The sequence below is a fragment of the Strix uralensis genome, chromosome 1 (genome assembly GCF_047716275.1).
Source record: "Strix uralensis isolate ZFMK-TIS-50842 chromosome 1, bStrUra1, whole genome shotgun sequence".
NCBI classification, from domain to species: domain Eukaryota; kingdom Metazoa; phylum Chordata; class Aves; order Strigiformes; family Strigidae; genus Strix; species Strix uralensis.
In genome coordinates this window covers 82,661,503-82,688,889 of record NC_133972.1, presented here as the reverse complement: position 1 = coordinate 82,688,889, position 27,387 = coordinate 82,661,503, and the positions used below count along the sequence as shown (strand labels likewise).

General features: G+C 40.8%; 1 protein-coding gene across 1 annotated transcript in view; it reads left to right on the top strand.

The window, feature by feature from the left end:
* The window catches only part of MYLK4 (myosin light chain kinase family member 4), a 79,954-nt gene extending 63,561 nt beyond the window's left edge, over nt 1-16,393 (top strand). The window contains exons 4-15 of the mRNA XM_074873312.1: nt 249-555; nt 1,395-1,414; nt 4,199-4,304; nt 5,166-5,259; nt 6,380-6,489; nt 7,625-7,766; nt 10,168-10,238; nt 10,854-10,982; nt 11,498-11,650; nt 11,995-12,067; nt 13,677-13,752; nt 16,041-16,393. Coding sequence (XP_074729413.1) covers nt 249-555; nt 1,395-1,414; nt 4,199-4,304; nt 5,166-5,259; nt 6,380-6,489; nt 7,625-7,766; nt 10,168-10,238; nt 10,854-10,982; nt 11,498-11,650; nt 11,995-12,067; nt 13,677-13,724 — 1,253 coding nt within the window. The 3' untranslated portion in view covers nt 13,725-13,752; nt 16,041-16,393. The remainder of the gene's footprint in view (nt 1-248; nt 556-1,394; nt 1,415-4,198; nt 4,305-5,165; nt 5,260-6,379; nt 6,490-7,624; nt 7,767-10,167; nt 10,239-10,853; nt 10,983-11,497; nt 11,651-11,994; nt 12,068-13,676; nt 13,753-16,040) is intronic.
* The last annotated feature ends 10,994 nt before the right edge of the window (nt 16,394-27,387 follow it).

Below are 27,387 nucleotides of genomic sequence, written 5' to 3'. Positions count from 1 at the left end.
CTTGACTTGGCTGACAATAAATTTGAGTGAGAAAAATGTTTTCCAGTGCTGTCTGAAGAGTATGTGACCCATGATATCCCTGTTTAAAGAAATAGTCTGTTCTTCCTTAGAAGACATTGAAAATGTGAAAGCAAGTGCCTGGTTCAAAATGCAACAGAAGTTATGCTAAGTGTGCAATCCTAGTTTGAAGTTGTTACTGACTATTGGAGAATTACTGACAGATTCCTTGGTAATCTGTTTCTTTACAGAGGGGGCCATCCAGAAGAGCCAGTCCTGCTCTCAGGAAGAAGTTGATAAGCTCAACAAGGAAAATGCCGAGAGGGAAAGTTCTGTTCTGCTTCAAATGGATCCTCCCAAATTTCATGCAGAACGGCCAGAGGAGAAAGGAGGAAGTTTGGGTTTTGAAAGCTCTTACAAATACAGGAGAAGCTCTGTTCAGAAATCCTTCACTACAGAAAAGCAGCAAGAAGGTGCTGTTGATGATGCTTGTCAATCCCCTTCACAAAATGAAGATGAGGCAGGACAAAGCCAAGATCAAGAGGTAGCAGAGGGAAGGTGAGGTCTGAAGCTCAGACTACGCGTTCTTAAGAGACCCATGCTTTAGAAAAATGTGTAGTTCAAGTTTCAAAGTGGCTGGTTAATATAAATAGTGAAAATCCAGCCCAATACAAAAGTGTAAAATGAGTTTATCTCTCTGATCTGAGCTCTAAACTGAAATTATACCTTAAAAAATACAGGCAAACAATCTACCATACACAATACTAGCAGTGTGCTTTGGTTATTTGCTTGGGAAGTGGTTTAGGAACATGGGAATTATGTTAGGCTGTTCTTCATCTCTGAGAAGAATTCTTCCATTGTTATGTTTATGTATTTTCAGCATCATATAACCTGTGAGCAAAGTAAGGTTAGATTAGGCTATGTACCAATTGGGAATTAAGTTACTGCAAAATGTAGTAACTCAAGTGATAACATAAAACTGTGAAATTGCCCAGGCAATTAAACTGATAAACTTGTTTACTGTAATTCTTTCTCTGCTGCACTGATCTATAGCCCTTCAGGGATAAACCAGTTTAAGCTTTCAGGAACCTATATGAACAGAGTGAAATCCCAATGCTGTCCCATTGCTTTAAAGGTGAGATTGATAGCCAAATGTTAAATTTAGAAGAACTCAGATGAGGATTTCAGTAACGGAGAAACATTTTGCTGTCTTGATTAACTTAGGGGTCATTTTTTATTTCTCAAAGTGAATATTAAACCGGTTTATTTTACACCATGAAGCAAAATAACATAATGTTATTTGAATGCAATATATATGTAGGCATTTTTCACCTTTGTTTCTAAATTTGCTCTGCTTTAATTGTACCATGCTCTAATGCCATATTTTGTCCTTGCAGGTGTAAAGGCTGCGAAAAAGGTACAGTAAATTATACTTCAGTCACTGAGCAGACCTACCAGTTTGAGCATAGTGGTAGCACTAAGCATCGAGTGAATGATGAAGGCCTGATCAAAGATGACAACAAAAAGAGCAGGCTACATGCAGAGAGTGCTGATGGCATATATAAAACTAAAAAAAAGCTCTTATAGGAAGTATTCCTAAAGGCAAAGCATTTGATTCCACTGGTATTACAGTACAATCAGAGAAAGACATCCACAGAAGAGAAGAATTTCATGATTGTAATTAGTAGGGGGAAAAGGTGTGCGTGGTAGCTCTGATGGGAAGCAGTTGTTCGTGGGCCACATCCCAAGCTGATGGGAAATAGCATGGTTCCATCTTAGAGGTTTCTGTTCCACCAGAAATTAGTCGCAACTAATTTGCTTCTGCCACAATTACTCCACCAGTACTACCCTCTTTCCCTCTTGGTTTAACAACAGAGCTAAAACTCCTAAATATGGAGTGTTGGGAGAAATTATATCATGTGTGGCAAAATTGATTGACCTGTGAAAGTGCTGAGAACATGTGTTAATACAGAATCTGCAATGCTCTAGATGTAGCCTGCAAAACCAGTTTACTCATATTTGTATCATTGCAATCTGAAGTGAGAACAACTGCAGCCTATAAAATAAAGAAATACCGATTTTTGTGTGGGGAAGCCTGACTGATGCTGTTGAACAGTCAGATAAATGGTGCTCAGGCACTGAATTCTGAAGCAATGCTTACTGGGGTGAGACAGAGTTTTCTAATATTAGACCTCCAACTTGAGAATTTCAGTGCCTATCCCTTTATATGAAATGACGGCACATGAGAGGATGGCCTGAAAGATTTGAAGATATATGTGTGTGCATGTGTATGCATAGAACTCAGAATTAATTTATTTGCTTTGGGAATAGGGGGAGAGTGGGAAAGGGAAACATTTATTAAATGTTTGTGCTAGGCTCTTATAGCAGGAAACAGGAGATAGTGTACTAAAACTTTAAACTCCATAACCTGTCCTGAGCTCTGGCAGATTTTTAGGGATGACATTAAGGTTAGACTGTATCTCTTGGAGCATCTTTGATCTGTAATGGGAGGTTGTTCTTGAATAGGGAGAAATCCTCCCTGGTGTGCAGGAAAATTAAGGGGTCTGTCACTGGGAAAGTCTTGAAGGCTAAAACTTGGACGTAGTTTTAAAGAGGTGCTCTGGCCTCTTTAAAAGAACTCTTCCTTGCCCAAAGTTTGGTAACATTTGGGAGCTGAGCTTTCAGAAAGACATTTTCTTCTGTCACTTACATGCTGGGACCCTTGGAGTTTGTGTTGTTAGAGTCAAATCTTGCCTTTAGGGTAGAGGTTTTCTTGGCATTTTGTGCATCTTGGTAACACTCAAAGGCCCATACTTAAGGGCTTGCAATTCAAACTCTGCAGAATCCCAAGTAGGTGGCAAACTTCCAGAAGCCCCAGCTTTTCACAATTCCATGACCATGAACTAACTTCCTGACCATGTAAGTTATTAACACTGTCAAAAAAAAATCTAGGTACACAGCTGGTGTCCTGGAAAAATGGACATTCACTGTGAATAAGGACAATCTACTGCTACATTAATGACCAGAATGTTCCTGCCAGCTACATGCTGTCATGGGTTTTTTTTGTTTGTGTTTTTAATCATTTTCACTAGAGTAATGAACGGTTTTAAAATTGCTCAACAAGCCTCACACAAAAGGGAGCCGGCATTCCAAACCAGAGAGCTCATGTTGAAACGCTGGGGCTCTAGCCCTCCCAACCAGTTGAAGAAGTATTTGTCACCTTGGTCAGCCAAAGGTCACTCTCGGGAATATCAATCAAATGAAAAACAACGTGGGTATGAAATTGAAGTCGCAACACCCTGCAAAAAATCCAAACAGAAATTAGGCATGCAGGGCTGGTCTCCAGCAGCGATTTTGAGGATGGCAGAATGGTCCAGCATGTGGAGGTCCAGACAATAAAACCAGAGACCTGCATTTGTGCCGAAACTCCATACCTGCTGCAGTGTGATGTTGGGAACCCATCCCTTCTCTGTGCCCCTCTTTACCTTTTATCTGCCATCTTTTTTTAAGGGCAGAAATTCTTCAGAGCAGCATGTGACAGTTACCATGAGTCCTACCACACCAGTCCTGAGCCATATTGGAAATCCCAGGTGCTGCCTCCCAGGGTGAAACTCCTTCATGTGCACAAGCTCTGAATGTGATCTTTAATGGAGATGACCACACTGTGGAGAATGACAAGTTATGTTCATCAGTAGAGAAGGGGATTCTTCACTATGATCAGCAAAAGCTGGGAAATAGCCTCTTTTAGCTGGGCCTAGAGGAGAGCTCAGTCTCTCTTCCTACCCCACTGGAGAGTTACAGTACTTACTCACCTATTAACAGTCTCTGAGGAAAAAAAAATCAGAGGAAAAGCTGAATTCCTTCCAAACAAATTACTGAGGCCCTTTGTGGGCATGAAGCTACATTCGTTTAGTCTAGTGGTCTTCACTTTGCCTCTTGCTGCAGTTGTGCAGAGATGCTAACCTAATAAAGGAGTCTTCGTCTTAGAAGTGTAGCTCCCCAACAGCACCCTGTTTTCTGAGCCAGAGCTCCTGGAATAAACCCTTCTTAAATAACAGAGAAAGACCTATCTATAAACCTTACAGTAAGTGTATTTAGTTCTTAAATGAGCTTATATGGGGGAAAGAGGGACTAAAATAGGAGATAGACAAGCACTGCGTGTGACCACTCATATGTTATGTGTCTGTTTTGTCTTTTGTAGATAATAGTCCTACTCCACCAGCACCATTTGATCACCGGATTGTCTCAGCCAAAAGGGTGGGGATCAGCAGTTATTATAATGTCAGCGAGAATGAAATCCTGGGAGGGTAAGTCAGGTGAACCCAATCAACATGGAAAGCAAGGCAGAAATTTACAGCCAAGCACCCCAGGAGGTGAATGGAAGCAACATGCCTCACTAGAGCCGAAGTCATGAAAGTCTAAGCTCTAACAGTGCTTTAGAGAGGGATGAAAACAGGAGGCTGATTTTACTGTGTGAGTGAATTTTGGCTTAAGATTTGGCACCATCAGACTTGGCTTGTTATTTGGTATCGTTCTAGGTCAGCCAGCTGCCCTCAGTATTTATGACAGGGCTCCTAGGATGCTGTAATACTTTACCTCACATAGCAGCCAGCAGGACGTAGAGGCATGTTGTAGCCCTATTTCTCTCAGTGGGTCCCATCCCTGAAAACACATGCATGTTTTCAGATAGGTCAGCGGTGTAATCTGACAGGCCATGTAGTTACTTGATCTCTCATGCTGACATTGTTTAGGAGAGAGTGATATTGTCATTTTTCATGGCAGCATGGTCTTGGGTAAGGCTTTGTTTCATTACGAAATTGCAACCCTCCCTTGGAGGAAAATGATGAGATGGAGAGGGGCAGATTGTGCACATAAGTGAGTTGTTATCCTTACAGTATGTTGACTTCTGTGGGATTAGTCATTGCATGTTATGAGGTGAGTATAGTGAATCATACAAGTGGAATAATATCAGCTAGAACAGTGTGTGATTTTGGTGTGCCTAAATGAGTAGTAGCAAGTCTAATCTACACAACAAAATAGCAGCAATAGAGCAATTGAAATGGAACCCAGTAGGGAGAGGATAATTTCTGTTGTTTATAACCTGGTTTACATTCAAGGCTGACACCTGTACCACTGGATGATTTTTTTTTTCTCTTTTTTCTCCCTAGAGGACGATTTGGTCAAGTGCACAAATGTGAAGAGAAAGCAACAGGTCTCAAGCTAGCAGCCAAAATTATAAAAGCGAAAGGTCCTAAACAAAAGGTTGGTATATGATATTAGTCTTTCGTTCCCCAGTGGATCCCACACTGTTCTTCAGCTACACAACAGACCATGGCAAAGTGGCTCACAAGCCATCACACTTATAGGACCTGCTGGATTGCCATTGGCTTTAGTTCTATTTCCTTTCTCCTCCCAAACTTCTACTAACTCACTGAAGTCCTCTTTTTGGGTTTTCTCTTTTTTTAAAAAAAAATTTCTCAATTTTTGCAACTTTCTTTTCAGGTCTTTTTGTTTCTTTGGCTTTTCTTTTTTGCTTTCTGCTGTTAATTCTATTAGTGTTTTCTTTAATGGTAAAAAGATTTGTCAGGCCTGTGACATAGTGTATTCTCTCCCAAGCACACTTTGCTGCAATGATGATGTCACTGTGAGGGATGCTGATAACAGGCATGATCTGGGCTTCTGACATCAACACAAATACAGATGAGAAGAATTAGTCTGGCCTTTTTTGCAAACCTCATGGCCATCTAGGGCTTGCTTTCACAGGAAAGACATTCATAGCATCCTTTGTGTGACAGCGGTGTCATTAATGGCATTCAATGGTGGGATTTGTCTCAGCTAACTGGGGTTGCTAAGGTATAGCAGTAGCCAAGCAGATCACCAAAATCCCCTTATAGTCAATGGAGAGAGACTGGCACCACCAGAGAATGATTCAGCCCATCCTAAACTGCATGTCTAAAATAGTTGGGCTGAATGGTGGTACCAGTCTCTCTCCCCTGTCTGCAAAGGGAGGTTTTGAGGACTGTTCCGGACTTTTCTTACACAGCTTGATTTTGTACATCTACAGCTGGTTGAACCAAGTCCTATTCTGCTTCTCTCTTTTCTTTACATCCCTGTGAACCCACTACTTGTCCATGTCCCCTTCCTTTTCCCCCCAAATAGCTTATTGCTGAAGCAGAGCCCCACTCAATCTCTGAATTCAGTCTAGTAGCTTCTATAAGACTTGAAATCTACCACTGCAGGAGTGCTCAAAGGAAAACCCTGTGTTTGGTTGCCACGAGTGAAAATATGAAGATAATGTAGATGTCTGGTTCAAACCATGTCCTGTTTCATATAACTTTCTTGGTGAAAAGTCCTCTGTAACAATACTCCTGACTGTTTACAGGATGAAGTAAAGAATGAAATCAATGTCATGAACCAGCTGAATCATGTGAACCTCATCCAGCTATACGATGCCTTTGAATCAAAAAATGACATTGTATTAGTCATGGAATAGTAAGTATGTTCTTTTCTTTCCCTTTCTGTCTCTACCGCTTTTGCTAGACTTGTCCATTTCCTTACTTTCTCCTGAAATTAGAAATGGACCTTCTTATAGGTGGACAGAACATATGAAATATGTTCTCAGGAACAGAAAAAAAAAAGGGAATTTAAGAGAAAAATTTTCTCATGCAGCCATTTATGCATTTTTTCCGGTGATGTGCCACATTCCTGGTGCTGTAAAGCCACTGCTCCATTTGAAGATAGAGAGATAGAGCTGTGTTATATATCCTCTCTTTCATTTCAGTTTTAATTTGTGTCAGCTAAGAAACAGAACTCTCAGAGTATCTCCAGTTTTTGGGGCAAATGAGAAGACATCTTACACCGAAGAGGAGCCAGCTGTACGTGTGTGCCTAATCCTCATACTGGGTGCCTGAATGGATAAACCTGATTTTTATGCTGGGTTATCAGGCTAATTAGGCACAAAATAGCTGCCTTAAAGTCAAGTTAAGCAGATGTTGTCTTAAGGAAGCCGAAAAGGGCATAACTAAAACATTGAAAGACATGGCAGAAGGTTCAAAGTTACATGTGTCTGGCTATTCTGGATATTCTCAGATAGTCCTCTGAATTTGGTCTACATGATTAGCATATCACAAAAGGTAAATGTCCGTGTAGCTATGAATGGGTAAGCTGGAGGCATTCTGAAATGTGATGAGAAATTAAGAAGTCATTTTCGTTGACTTTAGTTTCAAATTGAAATTTTGGATCATGTCCCTCTTGAACTCTGAGGGAGGAGACTGCAGATTTAAATGCAAATTCTCCCACATGTTTTCTTGGTTTTCTATGTGACTTCATTAATTTCACTGATACAAAATGATGACTCAAGACAGCACAAGGTTCATATTTCAAGACTGTCATACTTATCAATGGATGGGAGACTGGATTCTCAGACCTTGAAGAAGTTCAGGCCAGTATCCATCAGAACCCAATTCTTTGAAAATTCAGATCAGAGTACAAGCTCATATTGTAGACCCACCTTACTGAACTTGACTGTGAATGATTAAAATAGTCAATAGCATAAATTCTGTATTACTCTAAATGCATGGTATTGGATTTGGACTTGGTCACCACTTTACTGTCTTTCTCTTACCAGTGTGGAAGGAGGAGAGTTATTTGATCGAATTATTGATGAAAACTGCAATTTGACAGAGATGGATACTATCTTGTTCATAAAACAGATCTGCGAGGGAATTCAGTACATGCACCAAATGTACATTCTTCATTTGGATCTCAAGGTATAGAATTGAGTTGTATGTTTTGTGCAATGACAGCTGTGGAAATTCTTATTCTTAATGGCAGGCTGTACATCTTAGCAGATTCCCATGGCAGAAGCAACAAAGGGCCTTATTCTGCTCTCCTTAGACCAATGTGTATTTACTTTAGCCACATTGAGATCAGTTAAATTACTCCAGGAGTAAGTAAATTAGATGAGAATTGTGGTCATATGTCCTCAAGCCTTACAGTGCTTGAATTTTCCACAGATTTTACAGAAAGCCAGCAGCTGACTACAAATATCTTGCTATTTTCAATTTTGATATTTGAATCTCAAGATATTGTGCAAATATTATTTAATTTAACTGCACAAGATCTCTGTTTTACACATTAACCATGGGGTAGCAATTATCCCCATTTTTTACCATGCAGAAAGCAAACATGAGTGAGTGGAACTAAATTCAAGGGTCATTCAGGATCAGTGAAAACCCTGCATATCTTTCTGAGGACTACACTACACTGTCGTGGTCATGGAAGGCATCAATAGATAGCCAGCTTAAGAGAAAATACATTAAAATGTACCTGCTAAAATGAAAGAAATAAAAATAGTCAGTGGCTGATGTGACAAGTAGAGTACACCTGTATTGGGTTAGGCTATGGCTGCAAGTGCAGCTGAAAGCCCAGAGAAGGGTAGCAGATTCTCTGCCACATACTTGCTTAATTATCTGAACTATTTGACTATATACACAAAAAGTCCCCTCACTTTTTAAAAATAAATCCACCAATTGTACATCCTTACTTTGTCTGACTGCTAATGACTAACTGTCACCCCTTTGAAAACAGTTGTTGTAAAGGTATTTTTCATTAGACTGTACATTTGAGCTGGCTCTTTCTCCCTTAACCTAAGTTTTTATCAAATAATAGACTTGTTTCTTCTGTTTAGTGCAGGAATAAAATGGGATGATGTCTTTAGTTTTATGACTGGCTATAAAGCTTCCTAGTGATCCCTGAGCTTTGCAACAAAGCAAAAAGAAACAAAAAGTGCACAAGGTGGTTTTCTCTTTGGTGAGATTTTTATTACAGCTGCTGTTTTTGGCTTGTAATAACTGAGTTAATGTAGTATGTCTTTAATGTTGTTAGCGTATATATTTTTGCAGTGGTTAAGCAAATGAGTAGATGCTTGTTAGGACCTGCCTCAGTTGCTAATCAATGGCCAGACTCATTTTTCTCTTTCTTTACAAACATTCAGTCACCTAGAAACCTGTCAAGCAGAAGTTTGATGGTTCTTTAGGACACATTAATTATGTTCTCGGAGATGGCACAGTTATAATATGAGGTCAAACTGCTGATAAAATGATACATATACCATCCAAGAAATTTTTCCCAGAGACCTCTTTTCATGTGCTTGCCAACTATGGCTTCTCCCTTCTGTTTTGCTTGTTCATAGATTGCTGGCAGTAACAAATGAGTTTGGGGAAGAAAGCTTGAAATTGAAAGAAAATCATCCTGACCATAATCATCCAGGACCTCAGAAACTATATACATATGGTGTTTAAAAGACCTATGGTGTTTAAAAGTCCTACATGTAAAATGAATTAGTAATGGTGACAAAGGTTAACTAATGTTTTAAGTGTTGAGGGCTGTTTTGTTTCAAAGAGAACTCAATGAGCAACAAGACAGAGTAGCTATAAAACTGCTGGCAGTGAATATGAGACTGTATTTTAGGTATTTACATTTCAAAGACAATTGGCCAAATTCTGTTCTCTGTCCTTTCTGTATGAATTTGGAGTAATTCTGGGAAGTTAATGGATTCCTGCCAGGGAAGTGAAGAACAGCATCTGGCCCTATGAAAATCCAGAGGGATTTAACCTGTGAATCCTACCTTTTGTTAAAATATCTGAGAAAAGCATAAAGTTGATGTGACTAGCTTAATATATCAGTGTTTAATCAGACAGTTACTTCCAGAACATTTTTGACCCCAGAATCTTAAGGCTGTAAGACAAACTTCAAAGACCAACAAAAAATTAGTTTTTTGGTTTTGGGGTTTTTTTTAAAAAAAAAATCAGTGTCATCTGTAAGGTCTGTAAAATCACAGTGCCAGCACCCTGAAACCCCTCTTCGGAAGTCTGCATTGTCTGTCCCCCTCCCCCTGATGAGTTCTTTATCTGAACTGCTGCCTTATGTCAAATTGAAAAGTCAAGGAGAAGCAAAAGCAGTTGCAAGGCACAGAGCACACAACTCCAACTGCTGTGCGATAGCAGGGGAGGGTACCCCTGCAGAGAAATCTGAACAAGAAGGAAAGCAAAAGGTGCTTATGAGATGTTTGCTGTGTTGTTAGTGTTTTTCTCCCCACAGTTTGCTAAAAGCCCAGTTTTTCATACTTTTTTTTTTCTCATTAAGGTGTTTTTTGGTTTCTCTTGGCAGCCTGAGAATATCCTGTGTGTGAACCGAGCAGCAAATCAAATAAAAATTATTGATTTTGGATTGGCAAGAAGGTATGTACATGTGTTCTTGCTAATTGTAAATGAATTAGGAAACACTGAAAAAAAGTATTACATCTCTACAATGACATATTTGATACATAATGGTCTCCTACTGTTCTTAGGACAAATTTAATGTGTCTCTTTTAACCAGGTATATCTTTTAATAAGGATTTGGAGATGAGATTTTAATAAGGATTTGGAGATGTTATGAGATTCTTCAAAAGAGAGTATAAGAGACCATCAAGGGCTGTTACAATATATCCCATGCTATTTCACTTTCTAGTTTAATTAGGTACCATAACCTCAGTGAAGGATTTACTGGTTAAAAATTCCATGCCTGTGATGTGGAGAAGTCCCAAAAGAATAACAGCTGCTCTGAGGAGTCCTTGAAATCTGAATTTCTTCCTTTGTGTAGCAGTTGGGTTTTGCCCTAAAGTATGATATAAAGCTTCCAAACATTTTTCATTCTACATATGGGTATATTTATTTTTACTTTGTACCTCTGTCTTTGTTTTCCTCCTGAATTTCCTGTATGTTTCTGAAATTCCTCTAAGTGCTAGACAATTTATGATGCAACTTTAATTAGAGCTTTAATTGATGTGCTCTGTTAACATTTTCATTTCCTAGATATAAACCCAGGGAAAAACTTCGAGTTAACTTTGGGACTCCAGAATTTCTTGCTCCCGAAGTTGTGAATTATGAGTTTGTCTCCTTTCCTACAGACATGTGGAGTGTAGGAGTCATCGCTTATATGCTGTAAGTAGGATTCAGTATCTACTTTGTAAGCTGTTTCTAGGTTGAACTGTGTCAGTCATCCAAATTTGTTGTTATACTGAAAGATTGACAAAATCTGTACCCAAAGTAGAAAATGCAGGCTTCTTTCCAAATTCTGTATTTAGTAACCTCTTTTCCAATCATCATGAACTTTTCTTCTTTGTTTCATTGCACATCTCTCATGAGTAAGCATCACAATTCCAGAATAATGTAGACTTCTTGGTAAGTTCCCAGTAGATATGTGCAGGAGTGGTCAGAGGCCAAGAAAATATGACCTAGCATGAAAGACAGTAATGCATGGTTTGTTTAGGGAAGAAGGGTGATTATTTAAATGTGTAAATAGAAGAGAGAATGGGAACGGTATGGAGATTTTCTTAGACAATAACATGTTTGCAAGATAGGCCAGGAGTGACAGAAAAAACATAGGTGGCACATTGGAGATCATGTACAGGAAAGGAAAAAGACAGGAGGATTGAACATATTTCTTTTTACTTTAGCCTCAGTGGATTGTCTCCTTTTTTGGGTGATGATGACAATGAGACCCTCAACAATATCCTGTCCTGTAGCTGGGATTTTGAAGATGAGGAATTTCGAGGTGTTTCTGATCAGGCCAAAGATTTCATCTCAAAGCTTCTCATCAAGGAAAAATGGTATATAATCCCTGTATCTTTGAAATATGTGTTCTATGCCATCATGTCACAGTTGTGTTACTTGTGCTGCTCCATTGCAGAACTATCATGACTTACCTAAGTTTTTTATGTTCACATAGAATATTACAATGCCACATCATTGATGGTGTTCATTGTGTCCACAAAATGCTCTGAAGTTACCTGAATGCATTTCTGCTGTGAAGCTTCATGGATTAGCTGCCGTCGGGTGTAGTGTCCTGAAATGACAGCATTGCATGATGGCAGAACACATGACCTGTAGGAGATAATTGTTGAATTGTAAGATTCTGGGAAAAACACTTAATAGCATTCTGGTTTTCCTTTAGCTGGAGAATAAGTGCAACTGCTGCCTTAAAACACCCATGGTTATCAGACCACAAGCTCCACTGCAGACTCCAGGTCCCTAAATTTAAATATCCTTGTGCATTGTAGATCTGCTGTTGCCTTCTTGTGTTGCTGCATCTTTATTTGCTTTGACATATTTCTTAACTGTTTTTGAGTCTTCCTTGCTGCTGCATTTCTTGCCACTGTGAGCTACGTGTGTCCCTTTGCTTTTTTTTAGCTGTTATAATTTGCATGCTCACACTTGCTCATCAGCTCTTGCACATCTGGAAAGAAATATAACGCACAATTGCTGTGTGTTGCTGAGTGGATCCATTTCTTAGCAAAATGAGGCTATTTACAAGATGAGCACTGAATTACCATATGTTATGTTATGAGTTTTCCAGCTGTGAATGATTCTGCTTCCTGCTTTGAAAACCCTTTCAGGCTCTCCTGAAGTCCTCCATGAGTGCTGTTAGATCTCATCCTACCTCTTCCCAAGGGATACCTTTCCCAGCAGAGCTTGGAACCTTACCCAGTGCGCACCTTTGTACTTAAGTACCTTCTTGCCCTTAGAGGGTAGCCAGCTTAGTGGCTAACACAAAAGAAGCAGTTGTTTGATCACACAAACAATTCAGTTGGGCTGAGCTGGAGGATCAACATGATTTTAAATAATTTTGATTATTCCTCTGTTAAGGAGCCACTGAGTCTGAGAGATTCATACTGTTGATGAGCTTGCTGTTGATTGATTCTAAGTGAGACCACTCTGTGGTTCAGTGGTTCATGAAGGGATAAGTTTAAGCAAGTTTCAGAATTTTTTTCAGCATTTGAAGTGCAACATTCACTTCCTCCCTTGCAGGCAAAGCATATCTACGTTAAATAAAATGACTGCTGTATTGCCTAGGATGTATATGTCAAGGTGCCTCTTGAACTACAGCCATCATTAAGAATTAAGAGACCGTATTATTAATTAAGAAAATAATCTTATTAAAATAAGAACAAAGATTATTATGATAATAAAGCAGTGGTAGCTCTGCTGATGAGGTGGTATGGGTTCTGGGCAGGATGGACTGAGTAGTGTCCTGACAGCTCTGTCCTTGAAAGATATTCCTGTCACGCAAAGTAAGGATAACAAGAAGTAGTATAAAATGGGAAATAATAACAATCAGATACATTATTATAATTTTCATTGAAATTTAGTTTTCATTATAATCTCCCTGAACAGCAATGCCTGTGAGATTATTAGAAGATTTATAAGTGTGCATACACAGTAAAAGTAAGAGATTTTGTCACGGTTAAGTATCTCTTCAGAGGGTTTCATAGGATACAATTTGACTCCTTTAGTTGGCCTCCAGTAAAGCTCTGATTCCTGCAACCTGGGGAACAGGCTGTTTTTTCCAAATGCTACAAGAACACAGGCTGCTTACCTGCTGTGCTGCTTCCCATCACCAATTTTCTGCTGGGGAAACCCTACCCTAATAGAAACCTTACAACTCATGTTGTCCTTTGTAACTCCTCCCCTGGTATTTTTTGTTCATGCTTTTTGTGCTTTGCAAAATAGCTTCACTAAACGTGTTGATGTTGCAGTGTTCTGCCATTACCTTCACTAGAGGTAAGATGTGGTTGATCTTCAATTAATGCTCCAATAATGGCATCTTTCCTTTTTTTTGTTTTTCTTTTTCCCTAGAAGAAGGCTAAAGGTGACTGTGTGTCCCAAGCACCCTCGGCCCAATAACCTCTGTGAAAGAGCTGCCAAACAGAAGGTTTGTTTCAGGTCCCAAGTGTTTCTTCAGACGTAAATACTGTAGCCCCTGCGGAAGGGATCAGTGGGAGGCCAAAAACCTTGCACAGTCCAAAGTGCACGGTCCAAACTGTATTCACCAGCACCATCCCTACTGTTGTCTGGAAAGCATTCAAAGTGTAAACTGGCCGTATCACTTATATCAAGTCACAGCAATGTGCAAAAAAAATCATATATATGAAGCCATATGTGCTGCAAACCCTGGCCATTTTAGAGGGAATGGTTATGCTCCCTCTGGCTCTCATGGGGCAGGATTTCACCCAATAATTTTTCAGTGTTGAAAGCTTTCAGGTTTTCATGCTGTGGTTAGGAGTATGGTTTAAAAAGGGTAGAAATATGAAAAGTAATTACTTTTTAGCAGAGGCACGGGCCAGACCCTCAGGGCAGCTCCACTAACTGTAGCGAAATGAAAGCAAGGTGTCCCCTAAAAGAAGCTGCTCCACACTTTTGAGGACCAAGTTCTGACAGGGTACTTCTCTGCCCTTTGAGCCTGTAACAACCCAAACAGTTTTGACAGAGCATCTTTCTCAGTCCTTTTTTTCTGGCTCCCTGTCTTTGCCCTTTCATTAACAAACACTTCATTAGTGGTTCTCAGGCTGGCTTGGTTGCCTCCCCTGAGGATCAGGGAGTCTCAAGTCTGCTCTCATGTTCTGTCTCTGGTCTTTGACCAAAGCATACTCACTCAGCCACTTTGAAATCAGGCTACCTCAGGCGGTTCAGTATCTGCATAAACCAGTATACCAGTTCCCACAGCCACTTTTACCAACTACCACAGAAGTTGGTGCCTCTGTTGAAGGACCATGGGAACCACTCAAAGGTTCCGGGGGCATCTCTGGGCAAAACTCAGTGGAGGGTCAAGATGTGAATGAGACCGAGAACACACACACTGCAAAACCACTTCCTTTTAGTCGTGCGTCATGAGTAACAACCAGGATGCCAAAATAAAAGTAGTCCACTTTTCACCACAAGCAAGTTTTTAATGCTGCCATCATCCATCATCTGCTTGGTAGGGCAAGTAATGTACTGGGTTGTGTTTGCAACAGGTTTTGTCCAGAAACATGTGAAAAAGAGAGTATTGTGAGAGGTTGAAATTTTTGTTCTGTTTTGACTAAGTAAGATTAGAATAGATTTTATATGGTGTAGTGTAGTAACACAGAAGCTAATGATATTTAAATGAGCCATCTCGGGGACTTGAAGCTGCCTTGCTATGGTACACTGGAGGTCAGTGAGGGCTAAGGTACCATTATTATATCCTACTTGCTCTCTGAAGCCACAGCTTCCTGATATGGTAATATCTGAGCATCAACTGTTGTAGTGGGAATCCCATGGGAATGAATATCTCTTTGTGATCCTCAGCATTCATCCCCACTTCAGTGGTGCCAGAACAGGTTACACAGAGCTTTGGTCCACTCACCTGTGTGCTTCTACGTGGTAGTTTTCTAAACAGGTTTTCCTGACCTGTTACAGGACTAGTGTTTTTATCTGTATTTCCCATTTCAAGCCACTAACTGTACAGCAACCAAATGGTGAAAATTCTCCCTCTCTAATGCAGGAAGCACTGTATTACACAATTTTCTATTACAACCAAAATCAACTTTGAGATAAATGGACTGTCCAACAGCAGTCAAAATTATTTTTAAATAAACTTTTTATAGCTTTGTAACATAGTAACCTACCCATGATCTAACTTGCAGAAAAACCTGGTTTTGGCTTTTGCAGTTATTTCCTCTGCGTGTGTTTTTCTTTTTGGAGTTTATTTGAGTTTACTTAATGAGTGGATCTAAAGTCATAGCAGTGCTTTGTTTTTAAAGAATCCCTTTAGCTATTTTTATCAGGCAAGTAGTATGGTTACCACATTGAACCCAAAATAATACACTCAAGTGCCAGTTGATTTAGACCTGGCATTATAAATGCTTGCAGTGGTAACACAAATAAATAGAGAGGTTTGCAGCATTCCTTTTCATGCTGTGATCTGTATGACAAGAGAGGCAAAAAGGCAGAGTAGCTGCATTTCAAGAGAGACCTCCAGGACCATTTCTCCACTTAACAAAGAGGCCTTGTCTTTTTAATATTGTATAAAACATCTCACAAATAAGGTGGCTGCAGGAACCCTTTGTAAGCAAGAAGCTTCAGTGCTGCTTTCTTTTCCTTATGCCCAAAGAAACCACTATGTGGTTGTCCTAGAACGCTTAACCAAATAAAAAAGTATACTGCTGAATTAACTGGATTCTTGTTTTGTTTATTTTGCAGAAAAGCTGCTGTGTGGTTACTGCTGCTAAGAGATTTGAAAATATCAGCAGTCTTGGTGCTTTACCCCGCTGACGTGACCGAGACTTTTACTAAATGGACCAACAGCACTTTAGCTGCAGGACAAGTCCCAGCATTGCTGAGCTGCTGCTTCTCTATTCAGCAGTTGAAAGAAGGAAAGTATTTCTCCAGGTTGCAGGAAGGTGTTTCTTCTGGAGCACCATGTTGTCCATGTCTGGGAGTGCTACATTAGCTTGGATTCATAGCAAGCTTTTCTCTATCTGGTCTTACATCCTCATTTACTTATCAAAGGCTCCTTAAGGTTCAAATTATCAGGTTAAATTGACTGTTTCTCATCTCAGCTCAGAAGGCAGTCTGTCACTGTGTTACATCTGTAACCAAGGTTGATTTGACACTGGAGTCAAATAATTTTTTTTAAAAATTGCAGCTAATTTAAAGCTGCCTCATGTAGAAGATTTGAAGTTTGTTTTTCCTGTCACACTAAAATGAGCCAAGGATTAGCTCAACCAAAGTTGAAGCCATGCTAATGCAACACCAGTGGAAGTGAGAAATGAGGTTTTCCTTGCACGTAGGTGAATTTGCTGCAACCGTGATATGACACATTTTAGGATTTTTTAGACTGACTAATTACTGTTCTCTTTAAATACACTTGGATTAATTAAACAAGAAAGAGAACAAGGCACTATTCACTTGTACCCATGCAGACTCTGTTCTCCAGTATGCAAGTATAATTCAGAATTATTTTAACAGAGGGCGATTTATACCAGCTAATTTGTTTAATTCTGATAGGACTGATTAAGACCATTGGCAAACAGGAGTCAGTCCTCTGCTCATTATAACCTCTGGGTACAGGCCCAAATGCAAAACCTGTTTTTCTAAAGTTTTCTTTTCTTATCTTGCTCCCAAGCCTTTCTGATTCTTAACTAGATAAAAAACTGGGAATCAGATCAGCTGAATTCTTTACCTGAGATTGTTTGAGTGTGGCTCATCACTAAGTGAATCTGAGTCTTAGTTGCCTAGGCTGCGAGGTTAAAATAATGAGACTTATTCCCTGCTGTATATGGCTTTCTGACTGCTTGGTTTCAGAACTACATAAATGCAAAGTATAGTGAGTATTTTATTCAATGATGCTGACATATTGTGGTGCCTTTAGATTTTCTTTGATTAATCAAGTACTGATCAAGCTACATATTAACATAGCTATCTCTATATATTTTATCTATACATTTCATACATATTTATATTTAAATTATGTCTTTTTTTAAAGGGGATCAACATAAAGACAAAACAGTATTATTCATCACCACCCAATGAATTGTTTTTCATACCTTTGTCCTTTCTGGATAGCATTCATATTGAAATAAAAGGGTCCCATTAAGGGGACGCCATGGCCATGACATTCTCTACAGCCAGTTTGATCCAGTGTTTTAAAACCATTGTAGCAGTTCTCTTAGGTCTGCTCCTGTAAATGACTAGAGCTTCCTACAGCTGTGAAATCTAAGAAATACTGATGTGTTGTACTAGTTGTTGCAAATACACGAGACCCATTACTACTATCACACAATGACTCACCATGTAACTATGATACCATGTAGAGCGCTGCCACCTTCAAATCCTTATCTGTAGTCTTAACTAAAGTCAACTCTGACTAGCAGAAATAGAAGTTTCTTTGGAAAAAGACTAAGCAGTCTCAAAGCAAGAAAATGAGCATATGACTTTTAAATAGAAACTGGGCTGCTTATTTTTAGTCACCATTTATGTTTTCCTGTGCAAAATAAATAGAAAGGCTACCTTCCTGTTAGGGCTGGAGTTCCCACTCCTGTTCTGACTGCCTTCAAGATATTGTAGCCCTTTGTACAGCAAGCAACTTAATAATCAGACTAAAATGCAGCAGACCACTTTGGAATGACAAGATCTCATTATTTACTTTAGGGCCAGTATTGTAAAATTGAGTTGGGGGTTTTGTTTTTCTTGTGGTAGATTTTACATGGGTATGAATAAATTGCATGTCATTTTGAATCTTATTAACTATACTAAAATAACAGTGTGACTGCAGTCTTATCTGCTTTGTTGCTCAGTTGAATCAAGAATATTTATCATTTGTGGATACATACATCTGAGTAGTAATTAAGAGCTTAATGCCATAAAGATCAGCCCTGTGTTAAGAGTGTGTTGCGCTGAGTCAGCCACAAGTCCTCCAGGAGCCATAGGAGAACGTGGCCTCTGTTATGTACATCCACAGGATTCATCCTTACAGCACTCTGTCAGAAATAAGCACACGTGAATTCCTAGGGAGGGTGGAAAATCTTGACATATTTCACATGCTTTGGGAGGCTAGGCCCTTTCAGAGGGCATGAGTTGAGGAGGGGGCACCTCACTAGCCCCTTGCTTGTGCAACAGGGCAGTGTGCTAATATACTCAAGAGATTTAATCTTCATTGTTACTAACATGGATAATGATGGTCACACTCTTGAGTCTTATCTATAAACTGCTCCATTGTTTCATCCTTGCAACAGCTCTTGTAGCGGGGGATGAGGTTGAGGTAGGGACAGTTGGAGAAGGTTGGACTGAGTGAGTCTCTACAGTGACTGAAGGTGCCATGTGGCATCCAGGGTTAAGCACAAGCACGGGCCTGCAGGTGTCCAGTGGAGGAGGAAAAAATCCCAAGCAGACTTCTTGTTATTGCCCCATAGACTCCGGCTCTGCAGCACTGAGTCAAAAGGGAGATGCGTTACCAAGATCAGGGTGAAAAAATTATACTGTTGTGTAATTATCACATGTATAGCGACGTGCCTGAGAAAAATGTCTCCAGAGATGTTTGTTTGTATCTTTTCTGGCTGTTGTAACTGTAGTTAAATAATAACTTGATGCAGCTTCTTTTTAGTGGCTTTTTAATTCTGTCTCATTGCACTTTGCGCAGCATGCTGTTTTGTGTGTGTGTCTGAGTGCAAGTTTGATTTTAGTTGTTTTCCTTAAATACATTCTGTAATGACTAAGAGCTAGAGACTGCTATATTAAATTATTGTTTCGACACATCATTATTTATTTTCTACTATGTAATAATAATAGGTCATCTAGGTTCTAATAAGTCAACAGCATCTATGTGAGTTTGCTTATTATCATTTTTGTTGCCTATTGGTTTAAGTGATTGCATTTGGAAACTGTGAATTACTGTGCTTGAGAGCAGGTTGGGGTGTGAAAGGAACCGTACTAGCTGTTGTTAGACCATTTAGCTATATACCCATGGGCAGTCAGAGATGGCGGCAGGTACTACAAGAGTGATATAGAAACATCAGTTGTGGTGCAAGGGATGAAGCATCAAGATGCAGTATTTGGTCTGTGTGCACCATCGTATCCTTGCTGACATGTAAAAATTAAAGGCCGTATCATGGAAACATAGTGATTTATACTAGGTGATGATCTGACCCCCAGGTTTGCATGCAGACTCCCTGCTGGCCTGCAAAAAGGCAGAGGGCTTTCTGTTCGGAAAGGCAGCTTTAGCAGTGATGTTACATAGGGGCTGTTCTGCAGGGACGACCTGCGGAAAGTCACTGGAGGTTGAAGGCACTCTATAGCTGACAGATTTTCCCAGGGTCTCAGATGTAACTGTACTCAGAAAAGCACGACTCTACTTGTCAGGCACTGAAAGACAGCTATCACCTAGCGCTTTTAAGAAATAGGATGCTGCTATTCCCATTTCTATAGATGCAGTGGAGAGATTCAGCTAGAGAAAATCTCAGAGAGTTTTGCCCAAGATATACTAGAGTAGTGTAACAGCATCAGTATTCAGAGCAAATTTATTTGGCTTAAGGTGGGGCACTAGTGGCTTTCCAACTCTTTTTGCATGTTGAACATCCAGAAGGTTATGAAATGGATAAAAACCTTTACCACAGAAAGATGTCCATGCTATCATATCCATGTTTGTGAGCACCTGCAGCCAGCCGCTCCCTTGAGTACCCTCACAGCCTAAGCAGTCAGCAATCTGTGATAATCCACTCTGGAGATTAGAACAGAAACTACTTCTTAATTTCTTTTTCATATTCCTTCTAATGTCAGAAGCTGAATAAAGTTAAAGCCTAAGCTAAATTCTGCTATAACTTGATTCCAACCAGGAATAACAGTGCAGCTCCACAGAATTAAATAAGGGAAGTGCTTGGTCCACCTTTTGTGATGTGAGTAGCACAAGAGCCCCGTTTAACCCCCGCCTGCCTGCCAAAAAAATCTACTTTGCACAAGTCCTGATCAGTAAAAATTAAGGAACCTTAATTTTTTAACAGTTAAGGAATCTCAGTCAAGATACAGTTTTTCTGCAGTGGTTAAATTGCTGCGGTAAGAGTCAAGGTATTTTAGTATCTTCAGTTTAATGCTGACATTACAAATCACTGACAGCCTCTTTCATCCCAATGGCCCCCACCAGCAGGAGTTGTGAGAAAAGCAGGTGTTTGTCAGCTCTTCTCTGCTGATGGGAACCTGAAAACATCCTATCCCCTTCCCCTGGCCCCACCAGTGAGCAGGGCAATTCTTAGCTTGTGGACTCTTAATGTGTGATAACGATTGAAGTTTTGCTTAGTATCAAACCCACAGCAGTGATGAATGAATGAGCACCAATGCTCCAAACTCCTTCCAGGAGGATGATACATACATACTACTTTTATCGTCAGGGATAGATACTTGTCCTTGTGTCTTGTGTGAATAAAACTAAACACTGCATGAATCCGTTTAGGGACATTAGACTTTCACCTTCCATGAAGGCTTGGTAGCTGAACAACTACCTACCTGTTTCAAATCTTAGATGAAGACTGGTAGAGGTAATGTTTTGTAAATATGTTGTTTACTATGTCTGTAGAGTTAGTGACCATATTTTGGTGCAGCAGAACTAATGTTTTTGCACCCTGCAGCAACTTCTCTTAAAATTAGATGACAGGCATGCGAGAACTAAATTGTGAAGCACATGGATTTCATGTACCATATCACTTTGGTTTGCATATCTGGTTTTGTAGATTAACTCATGTATCGCTGGTATGTGTTCTTTTGTGAAAAACATGAGCAATCTTGTAAAAAGATGACTGAGGAATAAATGCTGATTTTGTTTACTCCAGGGGTTTTGTTTGCTGTATTTAATGTGCCTGTCATTCATACTAGTAATAGAAAGAAACATGGCCTTTTTCCCAATTGTTGTCTCTAGATACATGAAGATAAAAGAAAAGTAATTTCCATTGAAACAAATATACCTGAATGGAAGGTTCGCTCAGGCTCACACTTTGTACTCACCCCTTGTAAGAAATCTGCAGCTCTCCCTGCAGATAACTAGGATTTGAGGTGCTCTCGGCTGCAATCTTGCTGCAAGTTCTTACACCAGGTCACTAGGGGGGAAAGAAGAGATTACTGAAATTTCTGGTGCTTGGTCACTCAAGAGACCTGGTGTCACTCTTTTCTCCTTAAATTGTCACACTCGGACTGTTGGATTGTTATTCAGCATTGCTGTCTGGAGAACGTGCTTTAACCTTACCTCATCTAGGAGTTCACAGACTAATAAAACAGCCTGAAATCAGAAGGAATGTTTCCTGCAGAGTTAAATCAACCTTAAATTGGGCTGGCTAATGAAAAAAAATGAAGAGCAAGAGCAAAAGCTGAGAAAAAAGTTACAGGGTGAGAAAGCAGGAAGGAACCTCTGACTGGCACTGGCCTATATTCACTAGCACTAGAAAAAGTAGCACTTTTTCTGTGTGGTTTATCCACAGCTCTGGTGGCAGCACTTGAGACTTTCACCATGCTTGAGGAACAACTTTGTCTTCTTACACTGAAAGGTTCCTATTTGATATCAGCCTGTATTTGATGAGCCTGAGCTTTGTAGGTGTAAGATTGAAGCGTACAACAAGACACCCTCCTGATGAAGTGTAAGTTAAATCAACCAAAGAGTTGCACTCATGCTCCGGGGAGCTCAGTGCTTCTGGCCAACACAGGGTGAAGCCATCGCAATCCAGCTGGCAGAGTTTGGATGCTGGGGAAGTGAAGAGGCCAGAGAACAATTTTACAACAGATGGGCACAGGACATGCAGCTGCTGCCCCTTTACACCCGCTGAAGGCAGCCCCGAGACCACCAATCATTCTGACAATGCCATGCCGGTTATCCCGGGCAAAGACTCTTCCTATGCAAGTAGGTGAGGGATTTCCCTTCCAAATTAGCTGGCCATACAGCCTTCACACAGGACTTTGTTTCCTCTTTCTCCTGAAAAAATGTCTTCTAGCGGGGTCCCTAATGTGGTCAGTGCTGGCGGCAGCATGGCACTGCTGGGAATGTCATGGTACCATTGCCACCTCTTGAGCCTGAGCTCCAGATCCAGCATATGTCTGCGCAGGGCCCTGGTGAGTTCAATAGGTAGCCAAAAATCTTTTGGGGTGAAACCTCAGGGTGAGTTCCTATTCACGACCAGCCCTTACACATTCACTCTTCATTTGCCTTTCTTGAAGCCAGTCACTGTGTCTTAGTTTTCAGCACCTTTGACCCTGGTGTAGGAGGTTTTGTTCTGAAAATATCAACATCTGTGCTTTATAGCTGATGAGGAAGACTTTGCCATAGTACCTCGGTCCTCTCAACAGCTCCTGCTAAGTGCGTGCCACTGCTGAAAATAAAATAAATGGGGATAAAATAACACGCAGCTCCCTGTATATGTCTGTAAAGCAACTCCACACTTTTAAAATGTGTTTGCTAAGTTCATGTGGTTAAAAATATGTTGACTACAGGAAAAAAATCCAACAAGGGACACTCATAATTCTTCATTAATTAATGGTCAACCCTTTTTTTCCCCCAATTATTTCAAACACCTGCTCACAGTAAATTTCCTTTGCAATTTTTTAATGCTACTTTAATATTACCCAGAACTTGGAAACATACACTAAGCTTCTCTTATTTTTAATTATTTTCAAATTAATTTTAATTTTCTGAATATTTTTGGTGCTGCCCATTTGTTCAATAAAACTGAATTTTAATTTTAATTTTTTTTTCTTAAAGGTCTCCTAAAGTTTCCAGAGACTGCTTTTATGGGCTGTTTTAATGAAAGCTTTTGGAAAGGGACTGGGGATTTCCAAATTCCTCTCTTGAAGCCTCATCATCCAAAAAAAGGGGGGAAAAAACCCAAATCACTTCATCAGGGGCAACTCACATCTCTTGCATACAGCAGGTATTCATCCAGGACCTAAGACATCTTGTACTCGGAGTGCAGGCTGGCGATGTATATGAGGCTAAAGGGCCAGATGCCCTTCGTTCTGGGTGACTCCAGCTCCAGGCTATATCATTTGAGGGCCTGTTCTAAAGTGTGCAGAAAGTGAGGAGCACCTTTACCCTCTTCGGACCAGGTCCTAAATCAAAGAAACCTGGGCATGGGGTGCAGTGCATGGCAGTCTGCCCCCACCACCGGTGATGGGCCTCGCTGGAGAAGGAGGCAGTGCTGGAGGGTTTGCTCCACAAGCCTCAGTTTTCAGGCTCTTCTGGGTGTAGCAGCAGGGCCACCACCCCCAGCAGCGCTGCTCCTGTGCTGAGCTGGCTGTGATCACCCTCAGGCTCCAGGCTGGCACCATAATCAGTGGGTGCACAACAAACATCTTCACTGCCACCAACAAATCAGGTGCGAAGCTGTCTCCATACTGTTGTCTGTTGTGGACACAGAGCTGTGGCTGTGGCAGAGGTGAGGAAGAGAAGGTGAAAGTTGTCCTTTTCCAGAACTGTCCAATCCTTACTGGCTAATTTAAATGCACGGCTCCTCTTTGCTTTGGGTGTCGAGTCACTGTTTCATAAACTTTTATCTTTGGCTATCCCCATAACATACGTAGGTGTGACGTCTGACCAGTGAAAACAGGTCATGTCAAGAAACCTTGGAGGTGACATCAGTCCTCTGAAAACATGAGTACTTTCACACAGAGGATACCAAGACCCTCTGCTCTGGACCCATTTCAGACTGCATGGTCTCAGGAGTCAGAGATGATTTTTAGAGACAGGTGGTGGGGTCTTGCCTCGTTAAAATATGATGACCTTGATGTGACAACTGAGCGTTCCTGCTGCAGCACTGTGTCACCCACCACTTGGTATCTCTCTGCTTCGTCAGGTGGTTCATAATGTGTTTCTGATCCCTCACCTTCATGGATAATGCTTGAATAAGCCAAACTACCAGACTGCTGAAAGGAGCTATTTAACTGGTACCAACATTTGCTAAGTTTCTTCATTTTGCTTTCAGCCTTAGTTTTTGTTACGGTTCACTTGTGCAGACTTAAGAAATATCCATCCTGAGGAGTTCTCATCTACTCTGTTCTTAATTTCTGCAGATGCCCATGTTTCAGGGACTGGAAGAAGCTTTCTAATTGTAGGAGGTCTTTTTCTTTTCAGGTGAAAGTTCTGTCTAAGAGGTATTCAGAGGGCCTGAAATGTTAGACATACTCCCACAGGCATTAGTAGGCAGAGAAAAAAGCAAAATTCAGAAGCAAATTAAAAATGTGGTATGTCACAAAAAGCTGCAGTTTGTTGTTTGGGTGGCACTGCCACTTATAAATAACCAAGAACATTTTCCGTAATCCATTTTACATCAGCTCATGGTAGAATTTTATATTGTTATAACCTGTTCTCCCAATGCTTCTTTGTTACTGCTGTTGTATTGCAATTGTACATTCAGCTTCAGCAGCACTTGGCCACACTCAGTGCTCCCTAATTGCTCTCCTCCAGATAGGTCACTGTTCAGCAGGCAAGCAAATGTGGACAGACTGTTCGATTTCCATGCAATAGTAGCAAGTTGGGTCCTGACCATGGACGCCTCACTGAGCTGAGGCCAAAATTAGGTCAGTCAGTACCCCTGGGGTGGAGCTGGCAGCAATGGGAAGGTGATGCCCCCATTATGAGGAGCATCTCAAGACATGGTGTGTGGGTCAGACGCCAGTTCCCTTTGCACCTCCTCCCCAGGGCCAAGGAACCTCAGTCCTACTGGTACCCAGCAGACCCTGGTAGCCGTCTACAACTGAAGAGCGAAGATGCCACTTGTGATACCTTGCTGCACACGGCTAGTATGGCCACGAGAGGTCAGCATTGTTGTTTCTTATTTAATAAAATGGTCACTTCCATCTCTTCGTTAAGGGGCTGCTGCCAGAGTCGGCTGTGATATGTAGTGCTGTGGCACTCCCAAAGCCCAGTTAGGGACTACCTTGCCAGCCCATGTGTGTGGAGACACGTGACCTTTAAAATATCTCTGACTTGTATAACATGATTTATTTTCAGGCACAAACTGCACTAAATACATCTTTTAACCTCTCCCCACACCAAAACTGTTAGCACACCAAGTAGAAGGACCCAGAGAAGTGCCGGAGGTATGATATCAGAAAAGGATCAGAGAGTTTGTGCAGTGTGAGACTGGCCAGTCAATATGGGGAAATGAATGGTGAAGGAGGGAGTGCTTCTTTCTTACTACCATTTTACACCATTCTCCCTTTAGCAATAGCACTACTTTAGGTCCTCTGCAGAACAGGAGCAGAAAATAGTTGTGATTTAGGATTTGCATGTAAATCAGCTGACATGAGTAGAAAAGCATGAAGAAACTTGCACATTCCTGTTATAGATGAAATTTCCATATTTAAACACGTCGAGTGTTTAATGAGTGTTTAAGATGATGAGTACTCCTCTACTGGCTTGAACGGGTTGTGAGAGCATTAGGCAACTACTAGGGTTGGTCCTTTGTGTACTAAAACACCTATTCTGGTTTTGCTCTGTGCACAGAAGTCCTGCTGCTGTCCTTAGAGAAAGAACAAGAGTGGAAGACTCAAGTTCCATGTATTATCTGTTTCTCTACTTGTATGGAAGCTGAATGGTTATTCATTAAATAGAACCAGACATTATACACTCAGAGATGACCTCTGTGATGTCCTTGTCTGATCTTCAGTGCATTAGATGACATAAGATGTCCCCCAATTACTTTCTTTTTGAACTATAGCACATTTAAAAAAAATAATCTTGTTTGATTTTGTTTACCTTCTAGCCATTGACTCTTGCTTTATGTTTGCCAGGCTGAACAAATCCCTACTAGCAAATGTCTCCTCACTTAAGTACTTCTAGACTGACTGCCCAAGCGCCCTCTCTAACTTTTCTTCACAATAAGCAGAGTTGCTCTTTCCCATCTTTCACCACAGAACGTTTGAATCACTCTCATGAGTTTCTTTTGTGTGTATATGTGGGTTTCTGAGGCCATTCTTGTACTGTAGGCACTGTAATACAACACAGCATACCAGTAACTGTCACCTCAATGTCAGGTATAACAGGAGCATGGGGTCCTTCCGATTCATTCCCCAGTTGCCTCTTTCCACGCTCTTGGTCACTGATAGCATCACTGGTCATTGGGTCGCTAAATTTCAGCTATGACGTGCAAGTACCCAGTGCCTGGCTTTCACTGCTGGCCAGGACAGAAGTTCCCAGTCCATGGACAGGCCCTGTGTTCCTTTGACATCTGGTTAACAACACTGATACACAGGTAGCAATCACCAGACTCCAGAAATAATGTCAGTTTGCACTGAGTGGCTTCTCCTTCTCACTGTGTACCAGCTGAAGACCCCATGTGACAACGTCTCGGGTCAGTCCAAAGGTTTTCACCCCAACCACCAATGGCTAGAGCTACATATTCTTTCAATCAAAGCTTAAATTCCAAAGAAACCAATAGGGTCAAGAGAGGAGACTTCTTATGGAAATATGGTATAAATCATGGAAGGCCCTGTTTCTTGAGGGTCAAGGGAAGGAAGGTATCTACAGGTAGTGTGGGAGCAAGGTAGAAATAATCCTGCCTTAAGAAAAGTCAGAAATCTGTAAGCACATGATTGTGATGGGGGTAAGAGTGAGGAACTCCAGCAGTATCATATTTGTCAGTGAGGAAAAAAATACTCTTGAGGGTTTAGCAGAATGTTTAAAGTAAGGCCTAAAAGAACTGAGACCAAATTTGTCTGCTATCATTCATTTTGGTCTTCCAACCCATAGCTAAGAGAGAGTCCCTTGCTTGCACAGTTTACAATCCAAGCAGGCAAGCAAGCCAAAGACAGCAAGGAGAGCAGAGGTGCAAAGTGGCTTGAACAGAGTCCACCTCTGTTCCAGGCTTGGTCACACATGTCCTCTCAAGTCCTGTCTAAACAAGCTACATCCTCAGCTGCTGGCCACTACTCATCCATACTGCCACAAACCCCTGCCACCCAGGTGTGCTGCTTCACTGCTAGAGTGAGCATTCCCCAGCCTTTCCCAAGAAAAAACTTACTACTCAGGCAGTAGATCATTGCTAACCCAGCTCATGCTGACAGAGAGCAGCTAATAAAC